At 36.9% G+C, this 18,112-nt stretch overlaps 1 protein-coding gene across 1 annotated transcript in view; it reads right to left on the minus strand.

The window, feature by feature from the left end:
- Positions 1 to 1,104: 1,104 nt before the first annotated feature.
- spata17 (spermatogenesis associated 17) overlaps positions 1,105 to 18,112 on the minus strand; it is a 31,530-nt gene continuing 14,522 nt past the window's right edge. The window contains exons 8-10 of the mRNA XM_051869263.1: positions 15,778 to 15,926; positions 11,778 to 11,913; positions 1,105 to 1,234 (exon numbers count right to left, since the gene is read on the minus strand). Of these exons, the coding sequence (XP_051725223.1) occupies positions 1,154 to 1,234; positions 11,778 to 11,913; positions 15,778 to 15,926 (366 nt within the window). The 3' untranslated portion in view covers positions 1,105 to 1,153. The remainder of the gene's footprint in view (positions 1,235 to 11,777; positions 11,914 to 15,777; positions 15,927 to 18,112) is intronic.

Raw genomic sequence — 18,112 nt, forward strand, 5'->3', positions numbered from 1 at the left:
CACGCTCAGAGATCTGGTGCTTCTGTGAAGTTACTGTAAGTCTCATTATTTCATTATCTAATAAAAGAATACCAAATTAGATGTATTTACAGGTCATGCTATGATCATGAAAATAAAGAAGAATGCCTTTGAAACTGTGTTTCAATTGCACATCTAGTATGTTGTTTTTAGGCAGGTGCTACATCACCAGCTAATAATCTGAGTGAAAGGTTTTCCATAGCCCATCACAAAGGCCAACTTTTGCATCCCTCTACAAGCGTGTTAGCTCTGGGATGTTGTTGCATACCCACATGTCCGGTAGCTATAAGCGGGGCGCTGCTTTTTCCATCATGGGGTCAAACTTAGTGTTAAAACAGGGAGTAATCAGATCAGCCAACTAGGGCTTTTTCTAATCACCCTGATGGAAAAGCGTCGTTTTTTCGGAAGCAGGAGTCAGCAGCAGGGTGAGTTATTGTGAAGTGATGGACTACCTCAGACCAGGAGCAATCTAAGAGATAGCCCTTGCATCTCCAAATTACTGCTGCCCATGTCTCAGATTCATCAACAGGGTGCTGGTGGCTATGCCGGCCAGGAGGCTTCATACAGTTGTAGGTCCACACACACACACACACACACACACAATAGAACGAAGCACTCAGAATTATTTGTGGAAATGAAACCTCTGTAGCAGAAGACTGGACCAGTGCCTTCACCTTTTCCCACTCACTGAAATTAAATGACATTTATTTTCTGTGGCAACAATGCATGGGAAATGTTTCAAAACGGCTGATTCCGGGAGCAATGCGATGAGGTTGCTGCCTGCTCGGCCTGTATGCGTTGATTGATGGAAGTGATGTAAGAATCCGCGTGTGACATCGGTAAGTGCGTAAACTAATGGAGGAATTTCATTAGTCTCTTTTCCAGGATCAAAATCGTTGCTGTTAAAGAATTTTTTCATCAACACAGCGGATAAGTGCAAAAAGCAATTGTGCGTAATACAAATAGCATGTAATTATGCTAAGAGGACGAGTTGTTTTTACTCTGAACGCGTCACCAAATGTTTTCTTCACCCCATCTCACCTTCGTACTTTCTGAACCAGACAAACAAATGATGCATAATTGGATATTTCATTTATTGTATTTATTGATTCTGTCTGTTTTCCACTCAGCTATCTCATACAATATTACCAGCATTGGAGTACATTCGTCCAAACTTGTCAAAGACGTGGCATGTGGTGAAGACGGTCTTGAAGGGCTGAAATGATAAGCACATTGATTGGATGTCAGCAGTTTGAAAAAAAAGTTTTACACTCAGCAGAGATGGTACAATTATTAGTTTTTCCATTTAGCTCCCTCACACACATACACCCAAACAAAAAACACACATGTTATTGCTCAGAGCTTGCTCTTTCACATTCTGTTATGTTGAAGTATCAACTTAAAGGGATAGTTCACCCAAAAATGAAAATTCTGTCATCATTTACTTACCCTCAAGTTGTTCCAAACCTGTATGAATTTCTTTGTTCTGCTGAACACAAAGATATTTGGAAGAATGTCAGTAACCAAACAGATCTCATCCCCCATTGACTACCATAGTATTTATTTTCCCCTCCTATGGTAGTAAATGGGGGGTGCGAGATCTGTTTGGTTACTGGCATTCTTCCAAATATCTTTCTTTGTGTTCAGCAGAACAAAGAAATTTACTGCCTCAAAGAACTACTTGAGGGTAAGTAAATTATGACAGACTTTTCATTTTTGGGTGAACTATCCCTTTAATCTCAGATGTGTCTCCTAAAATTCTTTAGGAATAACTTTTGGGGTCAGTAAGATTACACTACTTTTATTCAGCAAGGATGCATTAAATTGATCAAAAGTAAAAGTAAAGACATTGATAATGTTACAGATGATACAAAATGTTTATCTTTAAAAAAAAACTGTTCTTTTGAATGTTCTATTTATCAATGAAAAATCTATTAAATCTATTAAAATCTATTATTTTTCCACAAACATGTATCTTGGCTACCAAATCAGCTCATTAAAATGATTTCTGAAGGATCATGTGACACTGAAGATTGGGGTAATGATGCTGAAAATTCAGCTTTGCCATCACAGGAACAAAATACATTTTAAAATGTATAATAATCAAAATAAGTAAATAAAATAAAACCAAAACCAGCTATTTTTAATAGTATTTGACAATATTACTATTTTTACTGTATTTTTCTTCAAATAAATTCAGCCTTAGTAAGATTTTGTTTTTGAAAAGTCTCTTATGCTCACCAAGTCAAAACTTTTCAATGGTAGTGTAAATAACAATTATACAAATATTAGAGATATTAAAAGAAAGATAACGATAACAATTTATAATTTTATAAGGTAGGATAGCTGAGAAAATGTGGTTTGTTAGGAAAATTAGGTGTATTTATATGTTCATATTGAAATGTGACTTTTGATGGCAGATTGTCTTTGCAAATCCTAGCACTATTTGAGACATAATTGAGATCTATTCTGAAACACTAGAGTAGACATGTCAGATTACTAAATTCTTTTACCCAGAAGAAAAATATGGGGAAAATAATCTCAATTTCTTCACAATTTAATCTTTTTGCTGTTTAGGACAAAAAAGTGAGATATTCAAGAGATCTTATATGTGATTTCTTAATAGGCTCATATAAGATTTTAAATTTGAGCTTTTAGCTCAAGACGCGGCCTGGGGAGTAGAGCTCATGCTTTAATGATGTGAGCATATGTGAGTAAATCGCATAGACATCCATCCATTTTCCAAACCATTTGTCCAATGTAGGGTCGCAGGGATGCTATTGGATGGCCAGTGTAACTACAGTGTAAAAGTTTATTCAGTACATTAACTGTGCACTAATTCTCACTACAAGTATTTTAGCTAATATGATTGTATCTCCACTTAGATCTAAAATTACGGGGTTAACAGGTGTTTAATATGGCTTCATATGAAAAAAAGAAACACTATCAAAATCTCTGTTCCCTGATGCCTGGATGACTACACTAAACTCACAGTAGCTGCTGTGACTAGCAATGGCTCTTCATCACTGCTATAATACATTCTCCCAGTCAGCCAGTTAATGATGAATACATGAGCCACAACAAATCCTGCCCTCTTTTTTTGCAGCACTGCACAAAATATCTGCGTCAGATATTTTTAGTTGGACTGGATTCAGCTTTTGCTAGTGGCCTAGTTGCTGCAGCAGCTATACATGTCTTGGAGCATCTCTCAGAGCATGCTGGCTCTCAGTGACCCCCCCTAGAGGCTGACCTGGTCTAAAACACGCCACCTTCATTTCCACAACCACTTAATGCAAGAGCCTGTGAGGAGCACTGCCGTGTTGGAATGGAAATAACGGACTGGAGTAAGAATGAGAAGAGGAAAGGGTGGTTGGGAGAAAGGCGATTTAATTATATATTTCATTTTTTAAGACTAAAAAAAGCCGAAGTTGAGCAAGGACAAACTAATGTCATAGACTGGGGCGCTGACTGTTTCCCTCTGGCAGGCATGCATGTGATCCCTCTGTCAGTCAGCGTACGCCACCATGACAATCATCTGTGTGTCTTGGCCTCGGGAAACGCTGCAGCTAGCTGTCCTTGTAAACAGCACTCCACACTAACTAACAACTGCACAAGAAACGCAAAAGGACACCATCTCCAAAGTGAAAAATAGATTAATTCATATCATTCACTACACAACAAAAATTGCAAAAACTTTGATTTCTGTCCCATAACAAGGCTCGGTTTGGAGAAGCATAATTGGATGACTAATGATTGATGTTGGTCGGTGTAGGTAGCCGCGTACAAGCTGAACTACAACTACTTTAAGGTTAAAACAGGGTGTTGAGATAAAAAGGATCTTACAGGAGCCTGTTATTTTATCTTTGATCAAGTATTGAGTATTTCAGAATTCTAGTATCTTTTTTTAAACCAACCTCTTTCTTTTAACATTAACAAATGGCCTTAATTGGAAGCAGCGAGACACATTTCTAAAGTGCCCTCAGTCCTTTTGAATGTATAAAATGAATCTCTCCTCTCGCTGATGTTCTTATTTGTCATGTCAACCTGTTCTCTTAAAATAGCTGTAGCCCATGTTCTTTGTTATCTTTCACCTCAGAGTGTGTTTCATTTAACAGCTACATAACAGCAGTGGAACAACAGCGGACTTCAGATAAGCACTCAGGGCACTTAGACACTTTTTAGTCCATGGAACCCATATTTTAACCAAGCATTTGTTGCCTCTCTCGCCAACATTACCCAATAAAAACAGACAAGGGATAAAAAAATATGAGATTGATTTATTTGCTCCAATGTTCTTCGGAATGAAGCTTTTCTATTTTTTTCCCCTCACAACTGAAACCAATTAGCACAGCTAGCACTTGTAGTGCAGAAGGTAGGTCAGCCTGGAGTAATAAAAAAGTATTGACTTTTCTCTGACTGTAAGCAGGCTGAAAGGGGTGCCGCGGCCTTGTCGTACATGAAAAGAGCTCCATTAATTTCACTTATTTCAAGAAGGGCCCCTGTCAAGTCCTAATGTGTCCAATGCACTTTTCGCATTCATACACGTTGACATCTTAGCTGGGCCTCAGCCGAAATGAGTTTACATTATTTTAGCTAGTGAGAAGTTGACGGCGTAATTCCCACTGCACAGCTCTATACAGGCCGGTAGGGAAATGGCAGAGGACTCTTTCATACGTGGCTACTCCTTACCAGGCCTGGCGCCAGGAGGGGGCAAAGGGGGGCATTGCCCCCTCAGATCTGATTTGTGTCCCCTCAGTTTCAATTTGTCCCCCCTCCACCCTAAAAACCCTTTGATGCGTACGATCACACCGGTTTGTTTAGAACATTCAGTGTGTCACATGATCAACTGCTAAATTCAAATGTGCTTTCGTGCTTCGGCTGGCACTGAGCCAGAGACGGAGAGCTTTCATATATCAGCTATTCCGTGTTTTCAACCAAATAATGTTTCTTTTAGGTTTCGGACATTTAAATAGACATCTAAATTAAGTACTAGCAAAAAACAAACAAACAAACAAAAAAAACATTAATAGTTTATGTAAGTGGAAAATAATCCTTTCAATTATAATTTGACATTGTTTTATTCATATCAGATACACATTGTGTAGAAAACTTTAAAGTTTACTCTATTCTTCTCCCAGTTTGCTGGCCACTTACTCTTATGTATAATGGGAGAAATGGATGAATTTATGTGATGTAAATCCGACAGATCTGATTCTCTAACATGATGGCCATGGCCCCCTCAAGAATTAAGTTTGTGTGTCCCAGTGCAGGCTCTGCTCCGCTCCTGGCTCACTCTGAGGGGAGTTGCATGTACCCTTTGCACTTCTGACTGCTCAAATGCACATTATAATATTTGTTGTTGTATGTGGACTGACAACATTTTTGATGACATGTGAAATGCTATTCGATTTTAATATGAGTTAGAGTTATGTACAAAAAACTAAAACACTAGGATTTTAAAAGAGCTTGTGTTCTCAAAAACACATTTGGTATACGGTTATACCCTAAAAATGGTCTACAAAAACATCAATCAAAAACTTAATCAATCTAAGGTAAAACAAAAGCTCTTTATGCTATATTGTAATCAGCCCAATTTGACATGGCAGTGCATAATCATTTCTCTTTAATCAAATGTTTGATGAAATATGCATTTCATAAACCTTACATTCACTTTTATTTATTTTTTTCATACTGAAAAAGTCTTTAGTTTTAAAGACATACAAATTACTCCCTCATGAAAAACCAGAATACCACATGCATTAAAAAAAAAAGAAAAAAAAAAAGAATTGCAATGAACCAGCAATGACAACATTAAGTAGGATGAAAAAAGAGTAATATTAAAAATAGATTTGTTTCTGGCAATAAGTAATACTATGCAAATATTTATCAGACACACACTACCGTTCAAAGGTTTGGGATCCCTAATGCTCACAATATTAATATTATTTTAATAATTAATAGTTACATATATATTGTAATATATATTTTTATTGGATTTCACTTTGTCTTTTAATCGTCCGGAGTGGATGACTAATTAAGGCATTTAATGTAATATGCAAAAATGTGATCAGTACAAACTTACATTTTATTTTGTGCATAATCATTGTGCTTTATCAACAGAGAATGCATTATCTAAATCCCTAATGTAATTTATGCTCTCACGCTCTTCAGAATGCTGTAGATATGACAATTAAGTCAGTGAAAATCATAAACTTGATATAATCAAGCTATTTCAGGTGACATGACCCCAATATGGCTCTCAATCAGCTAACACACACAGGCAATTTCAGTAAGATTAACTGACAATACCAGAATGATGCATTTTTTTGTGCAGTTACGTAATGTTGTGTGGCTAAAGTAATCCTTCTGTGTCTACTGAAGAGACCTAGTGCATGTCATCTAAATGAGATTCCTGCTTAGTTATTACCTGCAACAGTCACATATAATTGGCACGTGAACACAAATCCCTGTCCTTGGAAGCTAACGTACAGTAATTCTGATTTCATTAATTCAATCACACTGTGAAGAGAAAAATAACTTCAATTCATGCTATGCAAAAAAATCCAATAGCTTTCAAGTAGCTGCATGAGCCACAGCACAGATGAAATTGTTTTCATTGTCAGAATGACAGAGGAAACCAGTTCATATTTGAATAAACATGCATAGAGGAAAGCACAGATGAAAGAGATTGTGTAAAAGAGCTGGGGGTTAGAAAAGTACATTGTACTTTGGAGTAATTTTATTACAGCATTTCTCACTCTGCCCTACAATACAATGTTTATTTGCATTGTGCGTTTATTAGATACTAAAGTATCAAAGTCATGTCTGAATGAAGGTGCGGATTTCTGCTGTTTAAGTGTAAAAATTACAAAAAAATGAAAGCCAGAGGTGTGTTCATTTAGTTTGTTTTGTCTGGAGGCAAAACAAAAAGGCAGTGCTTCCACAGAGTAAATAAATAAATTCATTAAAAAAACCCACAAAAATACAAATATTACAAAATATGAAATCATTACAATGCACATTTCTTAACTTTTAGAGTCATCCAAGATTGACATTAAATTACCTTTATTTGCTGCTGAAGGATGGTATGATTTTTCTAAAAGTTTAAGGTCATTTCAAATCAGTCTCAACACATTATATTTATTTACTATTTATATGAATGATGATAAAAAAGGAAATGCTGACATAATAGAAGAAGGTGTAAAGTTAATTGATACATATGTAAGAAAAAAGTGAGAGGCATGTCAGGCGAATTGTTTATTACGTGGCAAATGAAGGGGCCGAGAGATTTTATATCCCTATAAAATGGATATAGTGAATCACCCAGAGGCTCTTGGTCACTAATGTAGTCCGGTCTGGGATATGAGCATATGTGTGTGTGTGCGTAATAGAAACACTCACATGCCATTTCCTATCCTGGAGTCAAAGCAGGTTGTCCTACTTTTATATCACTTATTTATTGCTCATTATGAATATCATTCGCATTTAAACACACCTCATATATCACACATATCATGGTGATGCATTATTCTGCCAGTGATTAACAAGAGCAGCCACTAACAAAGAATCATTTTAGGCTAAATATTCCAGTTGCCTACAACAATAATTAAAAAAAAAAAAAAAAAGTTGCTCCAGTTGTGCTTAGAGGCAATATTCAGGGGGGGACAATGGAGATGGGGGTCTAGGAGAGCAAAAAGCAATTACTGAAGCAACATTAGAATAGAAGAGAGAGAAAATAAATGTAGGCCTATGTTGGTATTCTGGCGCTAAGATATATCAGTTTGAAAACATGATTGATGAAAGTCTAATGCAAGGCGATGGAGAGGCTTTTGCGCCGAGGCAATGCCACCGCCTGCACTTTATTAGCCACCATAATTAGCCCTGGTGGTTCAATTTGTTAGAATCGGTGGTGATGATGCAAAAATCAGATCGCAGGGCTGGCTAGTCAGCGGCCGGCGTACAGCCTGATGAAGGGTCATCCTTGTCAAGGGGCTATTAACTAATGCACTAATTACAGAGAAGAGGGAACAGCGCGGCACCCGTGCCTCTCTGTCTGTCCACATCACTTCTGATCCACAACTGGGCTGACAACACACCGCTGTGGACGTCACTTCATATCTTAAAGAGCTCAAATCATTGTAATGCTGCCTTTCACTGATTCAATTTAAGGGTGTTTCTTCAACTACGAGCATTTTGTAGACATTCATAAATTAAACTCCCTTAAAACTGGAAGCACTTTTTTTCTTAACACTGACTAGTGTATTTTATCATACCAGTTTATGTACTGTACATGCACCACAGAAATTTTCTGTCATTTCTTTTTCCCTGAACCATCATGAATAAATGTCATTTCCACCTCAAACTGCCATTAATTTTTGAAGTGGAAATAACATTTTTAAGAATTTTAAGGAATAAAATAGCTCACCTCCTTAAATAGCTATATTATATCCTAAATATAATTAAATAGTATTTTCATACTTTCTGCATAACTTGACAAATGTATTTCTTCATTCAGAAATGTCGCAAAATAAAAATATTCTGCTTACAAGTGATATTTGCAGTACCTTGATTTTTATTTGTCACAATCTCATAATTCATCTCAAACATGCTCTTCACTGACACCATTGTAAGTTAACTTTAGATTAAAAACTTAAAACTTAACTTTTGATAAAAACTATTAAAAATATTATTTTAAAACTTAATTATAACAAACTGTTGTTGGAAATGACAACTGAGGAACAGTCATATATAAATAATGTATATTCATTCGAGTCAATGCAAGGGAAAAAGTAATGGGCTTCACACAATAAAAACTAAAAAGTTTTACATTTATTTCACTCTTTTTAGATTACCAAAGCTTAAAAAATTTGATATATTTATTAGCTAGATTTTCATATTAAGATTGAAAGTCTAGGTCTGGGACAAGTCTAAATTAATAATAGACACTGAAAATGTTGAATAAAAAAAAAAATACAAAGACAGAATGTGACGTGTATATATATATATATATATATATATATATAAAACTGTTCGTTTTGAAGTGCCTGTAAGTTGAAGAAACAGCCTTAAATGGAGGAGAAAAAAGACAAAAGGACAGACACAATGCAATGGTTTAACGTCTCTAACCATAACCATAGTTCACTTAGTTCAGGAAAACTTTTGTTTTTAATGGACTTCATTGTTCAAAGAAAAAAAAAAAAAGAAAAGAGAGAGAGAGAGAGAGACCTCAAAAGGTTTTTATAAAAAGGACCTAGATTCAAATATCAGAGGCAAAGTTCATTAGTTATGTATCTGAGCATGTCTGAAGCCTCTGTAATTCTTCCTGCATCACTTCCTTTTATCTCCACAATTGAGATAAATCACCAAGCACTGCTTTCAGGTTAAGACATGTTAATCTGGGAAATAACACATCTCAAGGTGTGGGATGAACAAATGAATGGAGAAGAAAAGGAAAACGAGAATGGCTATAATTAAATCAGAGATGCACTTGGAAATTACCATATCCATCATTATCTTCATGTGAGTCAATGCAAGGGAAAAAAAGTGAGAGGCTTAGGAGATTTATTAAAAAAAATGGTTTGCTTGCAACGTATTTCTCATTGGTAACCGTCAAAGGTAGGCAAACGTGGAACATTTATCACACCACAGACAAATGACACTGGGTTACTAGTTAGACAGTGTAATAAGTGCCATCTAATTTCCTCTTTAGAATCAATTTATGTTTCAAAGCTTGGGATCGTCATCAAGGGACAAAGCTTTTCCTGTGAGAAATTAGAGTTTAAATTTTCTTTTTCACAGAACGTACCTAACATATCTAACGCAAACTACCTTTTTTAGGCCTTTTCCACATTATGTTTTTACTGGGAAATATCATATTTTTATGTTTATTTTTTTAAACAGTAAACAACCTTTATAATGAAAATGTACTAAATGGCAGACAGTATTTTGTTATATAAGACAGAGATACATATTCCAGCTGCGGTTTGCATAAATCTAATATCCGTATCAAACCCATCGAGAGTACCGTCATCTTAACATACGTAATTCTCATGGGAACATCAGTGCCTCTGGCGCCTGGGTCTCGGTGTGACCCGGGTTAAATGGAGGGCATCTTTTGGAGTACATTACTCTCTTAGAAGTCTAATGCATTTTGATTAATCAAAAACAGCTCTGCAGTCGCACTCTTCAGAGAAGGACGTAAATAAATAAATATGCAAACAAAATAATTAGACAAGCAAAACATACCCAGCACGCCCCAGTGATAGAGGAATGGATGGGCTCCTTGATGATGAGGTGGGAGAGAATGAGCGAGTTCTTCCAGATAACTTATCAAAATAGTGTTGAGGGGGATAGAATAATCCATTCAAAGCAGAAATGCTGTGCGTATGTTGCATGAGCTTTTTTCATTAATTACAGAAACTGAGGCAGCTTTGCTAAGGGTTAATGAGCCTGGCATGTGCCAACAGATCAAACGCAAGAATGCCATGAACAAAATTGTAGCTGGTTACTTATCCAAGCCTGTTCATGCTCAAGTAAAAAACAAAAAGGTAATGGGAATTTTAATCTTGTAATTGTGAGTTTATATCTCACAACACACTATAAAAGAATCACAATAAATTTGTCTACAAATATTAATAGATATCTTGTAATGTATGATTTAATATCTTATGTATATATATATATATATACATGTGAAGTGTAAGGTTTTTGTAAGTGTGAATGAACTTACTGTAACGCAAAACAAATTTCAGACTTTGTCTGATAATAAAGTTGTATCGTATCGAATTTACTGTCACTTTTGATCAATTTAATGTGTCCTTGCTGAATAAAAGTTTTTTTTTTTTCCAAACAAGCAAACAAACATCTTACCGACCTCAAACTTTTGAACAGTGTGGTGTACGTGCTATTGTGGTAAAGCTCTTCTGGGTGGGGAATCACCCCCAAGGCTGAGGGTTTGCCTCCTGTTTAGCTATGGATCAGTGATAATCCTTAAAATGGTGTCCTCTGCCACATCAATTATGCTGATCATAGGCACGCTCGTTATGCTGAGTCTTCATTACTGTCAGATGGTGTGAACACCAGCCTCAGACCATCACGGTATAAATCAAGATATACTGGGCTACTTTCCAAAAGAATCAGAGAGAATCATGTACCACGTTTTTTTATACCTGTAACGTATTACGGAGCGGCATGGATATAGTGAAACTAGACCAGTGTCTGATATATTCTAGGAATGACCTGATGAATTCTGCTCCGTTTAAAAAAAAAAAAAAAAAAGTCCAAAATTTTATGCTATAGAGATAACAATTAAAACAGAGCGGAACCGAGGCGCCACATCTAGTATCAACCAAGCATACATGAGCGGTGTCAGCAGTAGGGGCTCTCTTATTTATTTCATTCCGGAGGAGGTATTTCTGGGCAATTGCGCTGGATGCAGAGGGTAGTGCCTGCTGGTAAGAGCCAATAAAGAACTCTCATCCATGAACGGCCTTCAGCAGAGACACAGTCAATTACCTAATGTGAGGACTTTGAGGGGGGGAGAAAGCCTTTTCTCCTCATTTACTTGTGGGTATTTATTAAATTGCTGTCAAATATGACAAATTTGCGATGCTCATCATGGAGGTTGTTTTGGTGGGGGTGCGTGGGTTCACCAGTCCCCCTCCCATCACCATCACAGACCCCATATCCCTTTTCCAGATACATGCCAGCACACAATGCGTGTTGGCAGTTCTACATGTGCATGCTAGCGAAACGTGTACCTTTTTCCCCTGGAGGTACTCCTTGTGCTCCTCTCGGAAGTGCTTGGTCCCATATGCCACCTGCTCAAAGGGGGTGGAGGTGTGCATCAGGCCTTCGTACCGCTTAATTCGGCTTGTGTTTGAAAATGGAAGGAAACTGTGGCAAAAAACACATAAGAATTAAAATACTTAATAAGCTGATATACTTTGAATATTATTTGATCAAAATACATTAAAAACAGTAAAATTGTGAATTACAATGCAAGTCTTCTATTGTAATTGATTTAAAAATGTAATTTATTCCTGTGATGGCAAAGCTGAATTTTTTAGCATCATTACTTAGTCTTCAGTTTTACATGATCCTGCAGAAATCATTATTTTGCTGATTTTGGTACTTTTGATCAATTTATTGTGTCCTTGTTGAATGAAAGCATTCATTTATTTAAAAATATAAAAAAAATAAATAAATAAAAAATCGCGCTGACCCCAAACTTTTGACTGGTAATGTATATGAATAGGAACATATTTTTCAACAACGGCTTGTTGTATTAGACTTATGTATGGAAAAGAGCATAACCTCAGTGTCGGCCCCATTACTGGCCTCTGGTCTTGGCTAACGCGACTGCTAAGAGCTAACGCTCTGCTATTTTCACAGCACATGTTACTTATATATCATCACATTGCCTCATTCCTCCCTCGCAGGCACTTTACTTTCTAGTCCAGATCATTTCCAAACCCAAATCGCTTCTTAATCGTTGTGATGTCTTGTGGTTGTTTCTGCACATGCTGCGTGTTTGCTGGGCACACGTTCAGTGCAAATAGCAGTTACTTAGGAAAAATGCCAGATGTTAATTACAGCGAGGTTGATTTTGTAAATTGTACCCAAGACACTTTGCCTGGAGGAAGATTTATCCAGTGCGGTACAAGAGGTGTCTGCGCGAGGCTGGATAAACGTCCGCTGGGCATTGGCTTGGCTTGTCACAAAACAAACAAACAACCAACAACCTTGGCACTTTCTGTGAACACAATCTGCAAAGAAAGGTTTTTTATTCCCGATGCTTGGTGTGTTCGTTCCCTTTTATGATGATGAAACCTGAAGTGCAGGTGAAGCCCTGTCCTCTTTAATAAAATCAAACCAGACAAATATGGAAAATATAAACATAATCGCTCCACCTGGAAAAGTTAAAAGTTTGCAGTACATTGCAAAACTGGCACATATTCAGAGTAAAAGAAACAAAACAGATGGGATTGTCTAAACAGACATTAGATTAATGTCTCATATTTTCGAATTAATGCTTTCTGAAACATCTGTTTAGGAAAAAATATAAAATAATACTGGCTGCGCCAACTAAAGTGAAACTTTCTGGCAGAACTGGAGTTTGTTTGACACTCTCCTTAGTCATTTCCTTAAAGAACCATCCTGAACAAGATCATTATTTATTAGAGGACTTCTCCTGTCACGTAAGTACCACATAAGCAATAATGCTTGCTAAAGCTTTGATGGTGCAAGGTAAAAAAGGGGGGTGACATCAAACACCACGCTGGCCCTTTAAATAATGGCCCAATCTCCCACAGACATCCTTATCCACTAGAGACACCAGCCTCCCTACAAGACAGATTACAGTGCAACCCATGCTAATGTGCACATGGGACGGACATCACAGAGCAAAAATTAATGTGGCCCCAATGTCCCAGAATACACAACGCTTCTGCTGCTTGCCGGCTGTTTCACTTACTGCTTTCATTGCCACTGAATTGCATTTTAATAGGGTAGTTTTTATTCATTGAAAGCCATTAAGGAAAGTTTGACTTCTCGCAGGGGATCTTTTGGCAGTGCAGACCAATGCCCAGTGACAACACCCTAGGAGGCCACCAAAACAGGAAAAGGGGGAGTGTGCAAGAGGAAGTGAAGGGAACAGAGAAGAAGCAGGGGGAGATAAAAAGAGAAATATGTATAGATGTGTGTATTCAGCCTTGCACATTTGTAAACCGACATACAGAGTAACACTTTTAAACAGAACAATGTAAAAGACAAAATAAAAGAATGAATGTTAAACTTTATTTAAAAAAAAAAATTCAATACTATATATATATACTGTATAATCTCAATTAAATGTCAGTTTTTGTTTATGCAACGTAGTATTTAGATTAAGTTTAATTTACCACATGAAGCATATTATTAGTTTACCTGACAAAATATTTCACAGTGTACTTCTCAATGATACTCTTTAAAACCAGATAAACAAGAGATATTTTCAAAATTAATAAACACTTCATAGTCCAAGTACTTAAATTATCTGTCAAACTATAAGCCAACGTGTTTAGTCCACTATGGAGCTGTTTTTTTTCTAAATTATGGTAATCCATCCCAGCATTATCTGCATCGGAGGCTGAGGAGACATCACTAGGACTGAAATTAAGCTGGCGATGAAAAAAAAAAAAAAAAAAAGGAGCAGCAACATTTTAGTGGCTCTTTGAAACATTTTGGAGGAAATTAGCGGGAAACGAGAATAGGATCCTGGATCAAAAAGACTCTAATCATGCTTTGCCATGCCCTGCAGACACCACATGTATAATACGATTTACACAGTAACCACCTCTCCTATTACAGCCTGTTTGGGGTATTCTGTGTTAATGGGGTTAGCTAATTTACTGTTTAAAGTCGGAGTAAGAAGAAAAAAAATTAAACATGATTAAAAAACATTGCACATTTAGCTTGTAATTAAAATAAAACGGAAGGGTTTTAAAGCAGAGATGGCACTGAAGTAACATAAAAAATACAGTATTTATTATGGTAATCTGCCTCAATAATTATATAACAGAGAAGACTAATAATGCTAATAATGTCTCAGCAAGGATGAAACAGTATAGGGCTATTAATAGTTGATGTTGTTTGTTAAGTTATTTAGCAACTAACTCCACTTGAGATTTTACCATCTGCTTCAAACTTTGAGAGAATAAAGTGTGGGGTTTATCTTGTTGTGTGATTAATGTGCATCTATACAATGTCACAAATAGAGTCTAAGCACTCAACAATTTACACTATTACACTTGAAAAAATAATTTTATGCACATATTAATATCTACAGTGGCCTCAAAAAGTATTTGGACACTTAAGTTTACCCAAAAATTAAAATTAGCCCTAACCATACTTGATAATGCAGTGTAAATTTACTGTACAAGATGGTTAGATGGTTACTAATGGTTAGTGAGTCCGACTGGTAACCCAAAGGTTGCTGGTTCGATTCCAGCACCGGCAGGAAATGACTGAGGTACCCTTGAGCAAGGCACCTAACCCCAAATCGCTCCCTGGGTGCCACAGCTGCCCACTGCTCTGGGTGTGTATCATGGTTTGCAGTGTGTGTTTGTTCACTACTCAATACTCTGCTCCTAACTTGGATGGGTTAAATGCAGAGGACAAATTCCGAGTATGGGTTACCATACTTGGCCTTTACGTGTCACTTTCACTTTCACTTTCATATCTTGTAGTGCTCCCACTATAAGATAAGAGTACGTGGCTCCAGAAAGTATTTGGACACTTACAGTATGCAATGCCATTTATATGTTTTAAAGTGTTACTTAAATGCATAGTTCAGCAAAGAAATGAAAATTCTGTCATTATTTACTGACCTTCATGTTGTTCCAAATCTGTATGTTCCTTCTGTGGAACACATAAGATGATATTTTGAAGAATGTTTCAACTGTTTTTGTCCATATAATAAAGTCAGCATTGTTTAGGACACCACTGACATTCATTTTATACAGAGAGAGAGAGAAAGACGTTTGTCTTTCGTGTTTCATAGATGCCACGAGGGTGAGTAATTGAAGCCACACTAATGTACATAAGTGTCCAAATACTTTTTTGGATCTTATTGAGATCTTGTACAATGAATTTACACTTCATTATCAAGTACTGCTACAGAATATGTGCCATTGACTATATTCAGCTCCAGATCAATACATACAAGCATTTCTCTACTGCAGCTTCTAGGGATGTGTACATTGTGTGTGTGTAACTTACGTCTGGTCGATGACGCGAGTCCTCCACTCCTGCCGTTTGAGCTCCTCTCTGGCCTCCTCCAGGGCAGTGATGGATGTGGCCACGCGCAGGCTTGGCTCCAGGGGCCGCTGCCGCTGCTGCTGCACCTCCAGAGCTGGGCGAAAGGGCCCCTGACAGGTACGGGGAATAAGGTAAATGTTTTATTGCCCAGACCCGCCCGCCTCATTATTGATGAGGCCCCTGTGGACGGCCAGCTGGACCCTCGAAAGCCCCAGTCTTTTCATCTAAGACATTAACACACCTGACCAGTGCTGATAATGATACGTTGACCATACAATGAAGGCCCTAAAGAGGTCGAGGTAGTACAGACTTCAAGTAAATGCACTAGATTTCACTACCAAATATACATGCAAACATAGAATAGCCATGTCAAAATTATTTTTATTAAGAAAATAAATTATACCCGTGTAATTTATTTTCAGGTACATTTTTACTCTTATAAGGGCTTTTTTTCTAGTCACATAAAGAGTTTGTAGTTCATTTATATCAACACTTTAATTGAATCAATTAAAGTGACTTTAAATAACTGAGTTGTCTATACGTTCTCAATCGCTTAATGTCACATTACATTTTGATGAAATCTGAAGTTTTGGAGCTGTCAAGAGTGTATTGTTCTCTTGCAGGTACTATATATATATATATATATATATATTTTTTTTTTTTTTTTATTGTAAAGCACTTTGGGTCAAATTCTGTTGGCTTACACATGCTCTAAAAATAAAGTTTGACTTGACTTCTTAACTGCGTCAATAAAACTTTAACCACTATTATACATTCAACAATGCTAATAAAAAGTAAACACCATGGCATATGAATATGGTAAGCAAACAATACCATGTTACCTGTCCAAAATTAATAGAATTACCATGGTATGGCATTCATTTTGGACAGATATGGTATTGTACCACAAACATTTTGAACACAAATAACTGATATGTTTATCACAAGTTTTCAGATGTGTTTAATTGCCCAAATATAAAGTTATGCTATATACTTTTTAAACCGAAGCGAGGTTTTGAACTGGCGCGCACACACTTGTGGCATGGCTCCACATGCATAACTTATTGTTTTGGTTGCTGTTAGTTTAAATGTGACCTTCAGACATTGCTGTTTTTAATTCATGCTGGCGCAACATTCTCTGCCCTTGATACTATCAAGACCAGATCAGCACCTGGCACTGACCAATCCCCTTACTTCCCCTAACAATACACATAATCAATCTATCACTCGCAGATGCTTATCACACAGGGAGAGATGCCTAGGGAGGGGGCTCCACCTCAGACCACAAATAATTGAGAGAGAGAGAGAGAGAGAGAGAGAGAGATGGCATGAGGGAAGGGGAGGAGAGGTTTGAGGGTGGGTGCTTATTCTGGGGTCTTTGTAAGGGCAAAATGTAGATAAATAATGCATCTTCATCTATTGCACATTGTGTGAAAGATGTGGCAGTTTTTTTTAATGAATGCCGACTAACTGGGCCCAGCTGGAGTGAAAAGCCAGCCCAGGGAGAAGAACTCGGGCTCTAATAAAAAGAAATGACTCACGCTTCATTTCTGCTCACTTATGTTTTACATTAATAGAAACCAATAATAAGAACCAGTTACCATAAAAGTCATGGACCGTAAATAACACAAATGGCAAATACGTATCATCAAATCTCCCTCACAGCTGGACAAGATGACATGCTAGATTTGGAAGTACTTAAAGATATTCTTTATCGGGGCACCTTTACATGTTGCAGTATTCCCTTGCTGAGAGTCCCTTAATGGGATCCATGGAATAAAGGGGCTTGGGTTGACAGGCATGCTTATCACCGGTTATCTAGCTGTCTAAATGCTTTGGCGGTATCCAGGCGAGAAGAGAGGCACGTTTAATGATATTATTCCATTTTTACAGCAAGTTTTTCTAAATGATCTCACAGCGGCAATAAATCCTAGCTTGAATCATAGTTATCTTAGGATCTTTTTTGTTAATTGTCACCACACTCTATCATCTTTTTGAGGCCATTTCATTGGAATAGTCTATAGGGACATCTACAAATGCTTTAAATTGATATAATATCCTAGTGAGACATTTGTTATGAATATAAATTAAGGCTTTAGTGTGAGTTTGCTTAAAGACAAATAAAAGTTCCTATAACAACACTATATTTATCTTTCCCTGAATTTCACCACAATATGGCAATAGTTCACCAAAAATAAAAATTCTATTATTATTTACTTACCCATACGATGGGTATGCAGTTACAATAAATGGGGACTGGAGCTTTCAAGTTTCAAACAAGACAAAAGGACCATAA

This window comes from Ctenopharyngodon idella, chromosome 17 (genome assembly GCF_019924925.1).
Source record: "Ctenopharyngodon idella isolate HZGC_01 chromosome 17, HZGC01, whole genome shotgun sequence".
NCBI classification, from domain to species: Eukaryota; Metazoa; Chordata; class Actinopteri; order Cypriniformes; family Xenocyprididae; genus Ctenopharyngodon; species Ctenopharyngodon idella.